At 42.9% G+C, this 13,598-nt stretch overlaps 1 protein-coding gene across 1 annotated transcript; it reads left to right on the forward strand.

Annotated features, from left to right (window-relative positions):
- Positions 1 to 2,037: 2,037 nt before the first annotated feature.
- On the forward strand, positions 2,038 to 12,854 carry Alg9 (alpha-1,2-mannosyltransferase Alg9). Its single transcript, XM_084588689.1, has 2 exons — positions 2,038 to 3,554; positions 6,922 to 12,854. Exons 1-2 carry the CDS (start codon positions 2,281 to 2,283, stop codon positions 7,430 to 7,432), a joined length of 1,785 nt encoding a protein of 594 aa, XP_084444815.1. The 5' UTR covers positions 2,038 to 2,280; the 3' UTR covers positions 7,433 to 12,854.
- The last annotated feature ends 744 nt before the right edge of the window (positions 12,855 to 13,598 follow it).

Genomic DNA, 13,598 nt, shown 5'->3' on the forward strand with positions numbered 1-13,598 from the left:
GTTGTTTTACCATGAATAATGTCCTAAGATTGAATATTGTGACTATAAATTGCAAAAAGAGAGAGAAACAGCATGTCAGTGTGAGATTTATCCAATATAAGCGATGGCTCTTTCTCCTATTGGCTTAGTTTTGAGTAGCACAAATACCAATATTTCGCACTTAATAGGCGAACTTTGAAGTAGAAAAACGTTATGAAAATATTCATGGTTATGCAATCACTTAAGGAAGTTCTTAGTGGCATTTCGGGAAACAGAAACCATTTATTGGCGACGTCTGGTTTTGCGCCTTCGCTACTATGGCTTTCACAATCTATGTACGCGCCTTCAGATGATGATGATGACGAAAAAGAAACATCGCAGTAACGCCACTCCACGTACCCGAGAAAAACCGACTGTCCCGCAACAAGTAGCACACCGGCCCATGATTCTTAGCGCGCCCATGGTGGCTGAAGTGCAGCGCCCTCAGCTTTCCCTCTAGTTAGTGTAAGGAACTCTATGCTCTCTGTGTATATAAAGACATGCTTCATGAATAAAACCTCAGTTGTCAGTTCAGCGCAATGTGTGTTTGTCTCCCTATCTATCCGTGTTTCTGTAGCGCTGTTTTAATAATGTCCAACCAACTCGTCCAACAATTAATCCACTTGGCCCTGGTATGTTTCTTATATTACGGATGTTGCAAGTTCAGATAGAGGATCGAAGCAAGGATGTGGACGTTTTTCTTCTTTATAAGACAACAAACATTTCCATATATGCACCCAGTTAAGGTTCATTGCACACCAACAAGACAAATTTGAGTTTATACAAGGTGCTGCACAATTAGACGCGCGCTGTAGAATGCTTCTCCCAGCTAAACCGCGGAATCCTTGCAGTTCAGATTTCGCACAGAAATCGCATTTTGTCGCTAGTATTCTTTAATACTACATTTGTTTGGGGTACTTGCCTGATTCGATCAGAAGAAGTAAAATATTCCCATCGCCTGCGGCGGCGGCGACGCCAGACGAACCGCTGCCCCAGCGATGGGACTGATGGCGCCACCTCATGCTGCTTACAACAACTCAAACCTTCTGCCAGAAACGTTCGCCCCCTCTTTTCCTGCTACAAAGTTGTTGTAAGCAGCATGAGGTGGCGCCACCAGTCCCATCGCTGGGGCAGCGGTTCGTCTGGCGTCGCCGCCGCCGCAGGCGATGGGAATATTTTACTTCTTCTGATCGAATCAGGCAAGTACCCCAAACAAATGTAGTATTAAAGAATACTAGCGACAAAATGCGATTTCTGTGCGAAATCTGAACTGCAAGGATTCCGCGGTTTAGCTGGGAGAAGCATTCTACAGCGCGCGTCTAATTGTGCAACACCCTTTATAATGACAGCACTGACCAAGCACTCTTGACAGATCACAGAGCTACCACTACCAACCGCACTACCACCATGCTACCACTGTCAACCGTAAACAACACGCAAGGTCAACGCGTAGCAGTGGAAACCTATACCGCACTAAGACAACGAAAACATAAAAAGCGCTTCGCAAACGACAGTAACTACAGAGGCAGATGAACTTTTATTGGCCGCTTAATTCTGTATAACTTATGGGACCCAACGTATACCGAGCGCCGCTTACACTTATGTGTTTTTCTTTCCTTTTATGTTGCTGACATTTGGTTTCGTTTTGGTCGGGCTCCTTGGTTTAGCTTCGTTTAGCTCTTCGGTTTTGGAGTTTTGGTCAGATGTCCACCCATGCATAGAAAACCTCCATGATAAAAAAGAGGCAAAACTTCGGCATCATCATCATCAGCAGCAGCATAATGAGGACTGACTGATATTTTATTGTTTTACGTACTATGACAAGCACTAACTTTACGACTTTACCTTGATGATGATGATGATGAAAACATTTATTGACATTCGCTCAGCTTAGAAAGCCTTTGTTCTATTCTCTCTATGGAGAAACCACAAACTTAATCGTAACAAATTATAAGTGCGTAAAAAGCATGCTGATCAACATTGCACTTTAATTTACAAAGGTAATGTTTATTTTGAGATGGTTAGTTTTGCATAAACTCCTTTGCATAAGCCACAACAATACTATAACAATACCGCCTGTACCCGCCTGTACTACACCCATCCGTACGAAGAGTGACATCGGCATCGCATCTCGCATCGCCATCCATCCATCCTGGCACTGCGTCTGCTTGCGTGCCGACCGAGGCCGACACGAAGGCGAGGATGTTATCGATGCCTGTGGAGTAAGCTATCGCGAGTAGCTTACAGTCACCGATTCTTGCGATGGCCCGACAGCGACGCAAGGAAAGAGACCACTCACGGAAACTTCAACTGGCCCCGAAGCCCCGGCCAGCTGCAAGTAGTACCGGTGATGACCAGCATGTTGGCCCCTGGGCGCCTATGCCATATACTGCTTTCAAGGCACTTTTATCGGCTCGGCTATGTGCGGCAGTGTGGAACAACATCGCTGATTGTGACGAGACTTTCAACTACTGGGAGCCAACGCACTATTTGATGTATGGAAAGGGCCTCCAAACTTGGGAGTATTCGCCTAAGTTCGCTATTAGATCGTACGCTTACCTCTGGCTTCATGCTCTTCCAGGCCTTGTCTATAGTAGCTTGCTTCAGTCAAACAGGGTTCTTGTGTTTTACTTCATGCGTTGCATCTTGGGCTTTGTATGCGCGCTTTGCGAAGTGTACTTTTACAAAGGAGTGCTAAAGCGTTTCGGGCCTGTGGTTGCCCGTTCGACTCTTATTCTGCTCCTGTTCAGCACTGGAATGTTTATCTCATGTACTGCGTATCTTCCAAGCTCCTTTTCCATGTACAGTACAATGGTTGCGTTTGGCGGCTGGTTCCTTGGCGACCACCGTGTGACTGTCTTCGCTACTGCTGTCGGAACCCTGCTAGGCTGGCCATTCTCCGCAGTACTTAGCTTGCCGGCTGCGTACGACATTGTCTGTGTCAAGCGTAAGCTTGTCCCTTTTCTGGTCTCCTGTTTCGCCTCACTTGCTGTCGTTTTGCCTGTTCTGGTGACGATCGACACGCACTATTTTGGCCGAACCGTTCTGGCTCCGCTGAACATTGTCATGTACAACGTGTTCAGCAAGCATGGTGCCAACCTGTATGGAGTCGAACCTTGGACGTTCTACTTGAAGAACGGAATGCTCAATTTCAATGTCGCATTTGCGGCTGCTCTAGCATCGGCTCCGGCACTGTTGCTGTTTCGCAAGCTGAAGCAGCCGGCGTCTCCGTGGCCGGGTCACTCGGGTGCCGACTGCCTGTTGGAACTTACGCCTTTGTACCTCTGGTGTGCAATTTTCTTCAGCCAAGCACACAAGGAAGAGCGCTTCCTGTTCCCCATCTACCCTCTCATCTGCCTCAGCGCGGCCATCTGTGGCTGTGCACTGGAGAACCTGGCTGGCCATTACTCACGCTCGCTGACGGGCATCGCACGTCGCACTGCATCTGCAGTCGCGCAGCATTTTTGGCTCGCTCTACTGGTTGTCACCACGTTGCTCTCCGTTTCCAGGACTGTGGCTCTGTATCGCAATTTCAGGTGCGAGTCTCATCTCTAACTGCTGTTCGATGACCTCGCTATGCATAGGTGTTTGGTTAAATCAGGCATGATTAAGCCACATCCTGGACATCCTTGGTTATTAATTTAGCGGGGTTGCCATTTCTGAGAGAGTGCACATGGGGGGTAGTGAGAGCTTTTGCTTGCTGCCCTTCCTACATATATAAGGTGCAGCATCAGCCGACACATTCACTTTTACTTTATAACTGTTAAAGTGTAATGATATTGCACAGTATTTTGCCTGATTGTCACTTGTCTATAGTGTTAAATGCCTCAGCATTGCTCACTCACTCCCCAGTGCTAATATTGAGACACTTTTTTTTGATTCCATGCTCCAAGCAAACAGTGATGCTCTTTACTCATCTAGCCAATGCAGTTCAAGTGCACCAAAAACAAAATGCATTGACCTTCAAATTGAGGCACTTGTCTCCTCACAAATGTGAATGGGTACCAGAGAAACTGTGCAAGTTTTCTTTATCAAGTGTGCTAACCATTGCCATGGATCTATCATCTACAGTGGTGAGACATTGTAGCCGTTGGCAGAGGTATTCACCGTCCCTTAGTTCTCTGCTGCCTGTGACTGATATTAACCAGTGTGCCAAATCGAACATATATTTAATACATGCACTAGCATGTGTAGTTAGAATATATATATTTTTTTTCAGGAGTCTCGTTAATAGGACATGTTAAAGAAAACTTCATTTAGAAGCATTTGTGCCAAAGTACTCAGGAGAGTAACGAGATTGGCAGTAGTTAAGAACAGAGAGACGTTCCGCCAGTAACGAAGGACGGTGTTAAGAAAGCTTCAGGAGCCATGGAAAGGGGGAAGGCAGCTGTGGAGGATCAGGTAACTGTAGATTTGTTGAAGGACGGGGGGATATTGGGTTATAAAAACTGGCCACCCTGTATACGCAATTCCTGGTGATATCAGTGGTACCGGAATCATGGAAGAATGCTAACATTATCTTAATTTATAAGAAAGGGGATGCAAAGGACTTGAAATATGAGCGTACTATGCATTACTTACAAGGTATTTACTAAGGTAATTGCTAACAGAATCAGGACAACCTTGCACTTCAATCAATCAAAGGATCAAACCGGTTTTTAGATCGATCATATTGATACTATCAACCAATTTATAGTAAAATGCCCGGAATATAACATCCCCTATACATAGCATTCATTGATTACGAAAAAGCATTTGACTCAGTCGAAACCTCCGCTGTCATGGAGGCATTGTGAAATCAAAGTGTAGATGAGCCATATGTGAAAGTACTGAAAGATATCTATAGTATACTTCTGCATAAAGGAAGTAATAAAATTTCCATAAGCAAAGGCGTTAGGCAAGGATACACAATCTCCCCAGTACTATTCACAGCTTGCTTAGAGAAAGTATTCAGGGACATAGAATGGGAGTAGTTAGGTATAAGGGTTGATGGAGAATACCTCAGTAATCTGTAATTCACTGATGACATTATCTTGCTAAGTAACTTAATAGATGGATTGCAAGGAACAAGGAATGATTGATAACCTAGACGGAAAAAGCTGAAAAGTGGGCCTACAAATTAAAATACAGAAGACTAAGGTAATGTTCAACCAGCCTAGGGAAGGAACAACAGTTTACGATAGGTAGCAAAACACTGGAAGTGATAAGCAAATATGTATATGTATACTTTGGACAGGTAGTAACCGCACGCAGATCCAGACCATAAAAGAGAAATAACTAGAATAAGATTAGGATGGAGAACATTTGGCAAGTACTCTCAGATTATAACTAGCAGCTTACCGGTATCGCTGAAGAGAAAAGTATAACAGTTGTGTCTTACCTGTACTCGCCTATGGAGCTGAAACATGGAGGCTAACGAAAAGGGTAGTACTTAAGGAACACAAAAGGGTAGGGGTAACATTAAGTGATAGGAAGCGTGCAGAGTGGGTCAGAGAAATAACACCAGTTAATGGCATTCTAGTGAAAATCAAGAAATGAGCATGGGCAGGGCATGTAGTGCAAAGAGAGGATAACTAATGGTTGCGAAGTGTAACAAATTGGATTCTAAGGGAAGGAAAGCGTAGCAGGGAGAGGGAGGAAGTTAGGTGGGTGGATGAGGTTAAGAAGTTCGCAGAGGTCAGTTGTATGCGGCTAGCATAGGATGGGGTTAGTTGGAGTAATGTGAGAGAGACCTTTGCCCTGCAGTGAGTATAATCCGGCTGCTGCTGATGATGATTCATACTGTGCCTGCCTAGCCATTAGATGCTGCAAAACGGAGCAGCCAAACACAAAGGCCACGGTGATATTCCAGAGAAAGTTGGCTAAAGTTAAAGTTCATTTGTACTAGCCCAGCAAATTGTGTTATTTAAGGTGAAGGTGACAGAGAAACAGACTCTTTCTGGTATCCAACATGGACATCATTGCCTTCAGAGCTCAAATTGGTTGCTCAGCAGGTTTCATCCCACGTAGAGCTTGGCTTTTTCGAAATTGACACACCTAGTGCTCGCGCACTAAATGTTGCAGTGCGTGCTAGAGGCCAAATTATCTAAAATGTTATCTGAACACATGCAGAGTGCCCTTTTCCATTATTTTGTGTCTCACTTATGTGACAAATGCCATTTAGGTGCACTCTTGCTACTGTGGGCAAGAAAAAACAGCAGAGCGCCAATGCCTGCTTCTTCGTGATACACTTATGTGGGAATTCTACCCTTGATCACCAGCTCATCTGAAGCACCAGCACTTACCCTGTGCATCATTAGTTACCAAATCCAACCCCACCATGGTGGCTTAGTGGGCAGGGCGCTCATCTGCTGAACTCCAGGACACGGGTTTAATCCTGGATGCGGCAGCTGCTCTTCAATGGAGGCGAAAAGCAAGATACCCATGTACTGTGCAGTGTCAGTGCACATTAAAGAACCCCAGGCGGTTAAAATCTCCAGAGCCCTCTACTGTGGCATCCCTCATAGCCTGAGTCACTTTGAGATGTTAAATCCTACAAACCGGACTAAACCAGTTTTCAAATTCATTTGACCTACTTGTAGATGAGTCAGAGTGACTTTCAATATAGCAGCTTTTACTCATTGCTGTCAAAACAAAATTTTGGTGTGATAAATGGCAGTAAAACTCGCCAAATTCTATAGCAAACTTTGCCTCATATGGCAATTATAGAGCCGGTATCCTTTCTTTGAGGCAAGCTGAATGATGCTTGTGTAACTATTTTGTTGATACTCTCAGTTTCAATCAATACAATCTTTTGTCATGCCTATTATGTTTTCAAAATCTGGCACTTTTTGTTGGTGTGAACAGCGTTTTGCTCTACCCGACAACCTTCTTGAAAACATTTTTTTTTTATTTATGTTTCAGAGCACCCATGGAAGTCTACATGGAACTTGGGCCCCTTGCAAACCTTGCTGCTGACAACCATGGCAAACAGGACTACATACCATCGTCAACACTTTGCGTGGGGAAGGAGTGGTACCGTTTTCCTTCGTCATTCTTCTTGCCTCAGAATTGGGAATTGGCCTTCATTGAGTCTGAATTTCGAGGCCAGCTTCCCAAGCCATATGCATCAGGGCCCAATGCTACACAAATTATTCCAACGGACATGAATGATGCTAACAGGGAAGAACGGTCGCGCTATGTGAATTTAAGCTTGTGTGACTATCTGGTTGATTCAGATGGCCATGATGTGACTGATCGTGAGCCGGACTACTCTTCCAGTCAAGAATGGGAAGTTGTCTCTTCAGTCAAGTTTCTAGACAGTAGGAAGTCTCCTGTTTATGCAAGAGCCTTTTATGTGCCATTTGTAACAGAACGGTTGTGCTCGTACGTCAACTACTATCTTCTAAAGCGGAAGAAGGCAACTAAAAATTAGACTTTTTTTTTTTTTTTTTTTTTTCACTTTAAGCAGACTTCGTCTTTATGCAAGAAGGATTTTGTGTGGCACTGAATTTAAATACTTTTTTTTAGCGTTGTAAAACGATTTCTAACATGGCTAGGTACTTGACATTTTTAAAAGTGTGGAATTGCTTAAGGAATGCTAGGGCATAAAACTGCATGCAAGTGTGATACGGTTTAGCTGATATTGAGTAGCTCTGCTTAAAGTATTGCATTCTAATAGCTAAAAAGTATTGTCCATTAGTATTTCATATGTTGTCATAATGAACTAGTTCGAATTACTGTGAAAAGCCAGAAATGGTCATATACTTTATGGGCTGTCCATCAAAACTGCAAGAGTGTTATTTTTTGTGTTGTGCCTGCACACATAATGGTACCTTCATTCATGGCTGAAGAATACAATCTAAGTGTTTAGAGACATTTTTGCAGTCTAATGATGCAGTCCACTTGAAAACTTTGCTGCATCATGGAGAAAACGTGATTGGCATGTCTCAAATAAGGAAAAAAAAATGTGTGAAGGTTTGGCTGTTTTCCAGTTCTTTTTCTTTTTTTTTACAGAATCAAGTGTGTGCTACTAAATGTCTATATGTTACATTGCATCAGTGTTGGAGAAACAGCTTGTTTCTACCTGTTGGTCATTCATATTTAACACAGGCTTTATGGTTGCCTAATTTAACAAATGTTGGTAATAAGTCTGCTCATAAATGCGTACAGTGTATAGTTTAAACTTCCTAGAGGTCTCTTGTCCTTTTGACTCTTGCTACATAGTTGCTGAAAGTGCTGAATTGAGGCCCTCTTTTTTTTTTATACATTGTTTTATTGGTAGTGGACATTGTCTTGAATGTTTATTTTCTGCAATGAAGTGCATACGGCTTGTTTTCAGAGATATTGTACAAGGCACTAGAGGAAATGAGAACCACTAACCTTGATAGGAGCCTTGATCTTGCCAAGCATGAAAGGTAAACCATTGTGTTTACTTGCTTTGAAGCAAGTGACTTTTGGTTTGGCCTTAATGTAGCTGGAAGCACTTTTCATGTTTTAAAGGGACCAGACACTGAATATTAGGCATCCAATCTTTGGGTGCTCAACGAAAAACTTCCTATCTAAAGTTCTCATTTCCACAACGGTTTTGTTAGAAGCATTGTAAAAAATTTTTGGCAAGAATTTTTGGATCAGTATTTGCACCCATTTTTCTGTATCCTGATGCCGGAAACCATGTTCACTAAATGCGAAGGCAACTGAACATCGGCAGAAGTGCTGTGCCAGAAACTCGTACAGATTTCACCTCACAGACAGTAATTATACATTTTTAGTATAGAGCAGTGTCCATTTCAGTTTGCATTCTCAAAAGCCATTACGGTACAAAGACGTATGCTGCTTTGACAAAAGATTGAATGGATTGTGGTTACCACCTCATCCAGGAAATTCAAAGCGCTGCGGCACCATCTAGTTTGCAGAAGCTAGAAGTGCATAATCTGCAACGCAAAGGTAGTGTAGTTTTTTTGTTTGTTTGAAGAGTGCTCTGAAGAGAACGTAAACTATGATAAAACATGGGGAGCGCTCCAAAAGAAAAAGAAATGGTACGGATTTAACATGACTAAATCGAATTGACGAGTGAAAGTTGTTTAGCTTGAGTTAACTTGTTTACTTGGCTTAGCTTGGCAGTAATTCACTGTGCATCATTTGTGAAATTACATGGTTCAAGTCCCCTACGTCAACCAGACTTGTACACATTACAGAAAATAAGTAGCCAATTATAAATACAGTTACTCCATCCAGAATGTAATTTTTTATAGGCATCAATTACAGGCCTGCGAAAGGAACTGAACAATTACAGAGAAGTAGTAGATTACTTTTGCATTACTTTTCTTCGAACAGTTTATTCATATAACACAAATGTACAGAGACGACAGAAAAACTGCGGATTGCATAGTATACCGTTAAATATTGTTAATTTTCGAGAGGAGTTGTTTTTGCTTGTTATCGTCAGTAATCTTCCCACGTTTCCTCGTGAAGAGGTCCGCAGCTATGCTAAACACTCTCTCAATATATGCACTGGAGGGAATGGCGGTATTATAGCGAATGAAAATCTTGTGCACAAGCTCGTGGCTGTGCAAGGCTTCGAGGCTGGCTGGTGTCCTCTAAGAAGTGACATGTGGCGCTCTGGTTAGGAGTTGCGGGCAGGGCCAATGAAAAGCTAAAATCACCTGTGCACGATTTCTCAGGAATATCAGATGCGGTCTCTGGCGTGGAACCATAGCATGAACGGTTCAATTCATCGGCCAATAGCTGGTGGATCTGGCGTCGCTCTTCAATAGTCACCCTTAAATTGAGGAATCACAACAGATGCCAGCAGAAGTTCGCGTTCCTCAAAGAGGTGGCACACCGGAAAATAGTCCCGACTTGCAGCAATGAGTTGTCTTATCAAGCATATTATCTAGCCGATATTGGTTATTTAGGGCATATTTCTTACTCGACTGCCAACTTTCAATGTTAAAATGTCAAAAAAAAAAAAAAAAAGCGGTTTTCTTGTAACAAATTCGCTATATATGTATTGTTAGAAAAATCATCCAGAGATAGCAATACCACCAAAGACTGAGATCACGGAAAGAGCAAAGCGCGAGGCAGACAGGCTCATGCAGCCATACCATTAGCTGGAATGGCACAGTCACTCGCGCTTCGCCTCTGTGCCCTTTATGCATAAGGAGAGCTTTTTTTTCCAGTACGATCATCATATCACTGCACCCCTCTAGCTTGCGCAAAAGCAGCTGCACTGTTGTGCCAGGTTCACTCACTTTTACTTGTTAAGTTTAAAAATGTAATTGAAAGTAATTGAATTACCCCAAATGTTACAGTTTGAAAAAGTAATTGATTATTTACGAAATTGCGTACAATTAATATATTACAAGCATGCAATTACTTGTAACGCAGTACATACAAGTCTAATGTCAGTACATTCATAAAATTCGGTTGTCCTATGGGATGGATGGTTATGGCTAAAACCATGGTGTTAGAATAGAGGAGGTGCGTAAACGGGCTGCTCCGCAGCGAGGAGCAAGTAGCAGCATCGATGCTCGAATTTCGGCAGGCTGCTGAGAGGTGTCGTTCACTGTTGGAGGCCGAGGGTCCGCTGGTAGCTGCAAGGAACGGCAGTCAGTTCTCGACTTGCATCGCGCCCGCGTTTCGTTCGCCTTGCGCATTACACAGTGCATGTTGCTGACGCCCACGCTCCATCCCTTTCTTCGATCATGGTGTATTTTGTGTTCATGTGATGGGGGAAAAAGTGCTTTGCTTCCCGCTGCAATACAGGCTATAAATCCTGCAAGCAAAAATTTGCACTTTTTTGCAATAAAGTATACAACACAGTCAAGGAAAGACGCATATAAATGCCAGCTTAGACTAGGTCTAGAATCGTCTCTATACTCCGTTTCATACATCAAGTGCAACACTGCCAAAGCTAGAGCTTTGTTTGCGCTCCCTGCATCCGCGATGAAAAATAGTGCCTGCTCATGATGAGAGGAAATAATAGTTGGTTTGTCTGCAAGCTTAATACATCTTACATTTGTCATCAACTCTATAAAAAGCACCATTTTAAGGTAGAAAAGATCGGATTCGCTCAGTCTGTATGTTTTGTTTGTCATTTTTGTTCGTGTCATGTTTTCGATGCCCCGCAACCCTGCCAACGGTGCCCTCCGTGCTGCGCAACGCAGTGACCTCGACTGCCTCTTTGGAGCGGATTTTTTTTATAAGATCTGCACTGCGAAGATGCCTAGGCACGTGAAGCAAGTTATTGCAAACGTGTATGGTCGGAATAGAGCTCGTTTCCGCGGAAACCACTCGTTCATGAAACGAGCACATAGTAATAAGCCTCCATTTTTTTCTTGCGGACTACTTGCGTAGCTTTCGCTGCGTTTCACCTGATGTATGAAACGGAGTATAGTTATGTATACTGGCCACAAATATGAACAACAGAGAATGAGTGTCGCTTTCTGAATGGCGGTAGCATTGGAAAGTGGGCAGAATTATTCAGTCTGAAGCCTTGGTGGTCAGTAACGGCATCTTTTCTGCCCTAATGTGTAGGGCTAGTCGATTAGCGCATGCAAAAGGTGCAAAAGGATTAGGCGTGCAAAAGCGCGTGCAATGGAATTTAACGCCCAAAAACTCTGGTTATGAGGTACCCTGCAGTGGAGAGCTCCAAATAATTTCAACTACATGGGCTTCTTTAGGATATATTTACATTGCTTAGTATATATGCTTTGCATTTAGCTCCCATCCAAGCATGGTTAAAACTGAACTCTGGTACTCCTGGTCAAAAGCTGAGCATTTTAGTTTTCGAGCCATGAAGGTAGCGGCAAGCACAAAGCTATCTCACATGACAAACTGCTACATGTCTTATTTCCATGCTCTACTCCTTCTGGATCGCACAAGCCAGCCGGGCGTATAACAAAATCTACATGTGCAAGTCACAGATACCAATATTTACCCACATAGAGCCAGCCAACTAAGAAGTTAGCTCAAATGACATCTCCTTACCCAATGATAAGAGGAAAATGATGAGGCTATTTACCTTCAAACAAAGCCTCATTATTAAAGGATATTTTCCCCACAATTGTAAGAGCTAGGTGTTGGAACTACTGGCACACAACGTGAGTTTATGTATGTGAAACCTGCAATCTTACCAGTTCGAACGCAGAGTAACAGGGACACATAACTAGAGAATGTGATAAATGCTAGTCATTAAGAAAAGCAAACTGCAAGATAATTGCAGCACGCAGAAAAGAGACTTGCAGAAAATATTGCATACAACTGAAATTTTAGTTCCGTAACTATATTGTGATGGTAACTGTCCTTTCCATGCTAATCTATATGCAGCCTTCTCCTGCAGACAACTCGAGAAGAAAGGTGGGAATAGAAACATGTTACCAATGTGAGAAAACTCAAAGGAACGTTGAAATGATGCTTACGGTAATACAGTAGAACTCCTTTATAGTAAAGTTACTGGGACCAGCAAAAATCTTTATTATATCAGGGTCTTTACTATATCGGTTGTTGGTGATGTCATGGTCCTGAAGATGGTGTCTGGTAGTTAAATGGGCACTTACTGAACACGTTGCCTAATAAAAAAAAAAAAAAAAACACTTTGAAATACCTTCCATTTCTCCCTTATCATCTCTTCTTGCAATTTTTTTCAGTTATAAAAATTTTTTACATTTTGTGGAAGTACCTCTTAAGCATGAGGACAACATAGCTACGAATACAACCAAGTATGATTTCATGTGAAAACCAAAGTCTTGCATGAGCACGGTGTCACTTTTCGCTGTTTCTGTCTTTTAAAAGGCAATAAATGATAAATGCGTGTGGTAGTCAAGTGCTGCAAGACCACACAAGCCACGCCTTCACTTCTTGCCTCCTCGCTTCATGCTTCGTGCTGCACAGTGCTGGGAATGTTCGCCCGTTTCTTTCCCTTCCCTAATCCTTGCTGCAATTTTACTATCCCTTACTTTCTGAACGGACCACGCCGCCTCCTTTCCATGTTTGCAGACAGCTTTACTTTTTTTTTTCTTACCTGCTACGTGCTTTCCTTCACAGCTCCAAGGCTTTCGTAAAGTAGGCTTCTCCTGAATACTGCTAAGCCTGGTGAGGCACCTAAAAGAATACTCGGTGTTATTTTTCTATTCTCAAATACGAAAAAAACTGCCTTGCAATTCTGGGTAGTGCGCAAACGGCGATGTCATATTGTGGGAGTCGTCGCTGTGGTCAGAAGCACTTTACTATAAGCGATTTTTAGCAAAAATGTCTTTACTATAAAGGGGAGAAAATGTACAGTTGTCTATGGAAGGTGAACTGGGACTGCAGTTTCACTTTACTATATCCGAGTTTTTACTATATCAGAGTTTACTATAGTGGGGTTCTTCTGTATTCTTGTTGCAAAGCATACGCAGAGGTATAAGTATTCAAGTGAAATTTGAAAGCTCTGTGTGGACTATGTAGTTTGCAAACATTAAAAACTGCTCCTGGCAGCTGCTCCCGACGGTTTAAGGCGACCCCTCCCGCATATTCGCAGCCACCCCCTTTGCTGTCAACTGGTCTTTCGGATACGCCCTCTCATTGGGCACTTCCAAATTAAACGAGCGGGACGAGGC

The sequence above is a fragment of the Amblyomma maculatum genome, chromosome 1 (assembly GCF_055883805.1).
Source record: "Amblyomma maculatum isolate TAMU_Amacu chromosome 1, ASM5588380v1, whole genome shotgun sequence".
NCBI classification, from domain to species: domain Eukaryota; kingdom Metazoa; phylum Arthropoda; class Arachnida; order Ixodida; family Ixodidae; genus Amblyomma; species Amblyomma maculatum.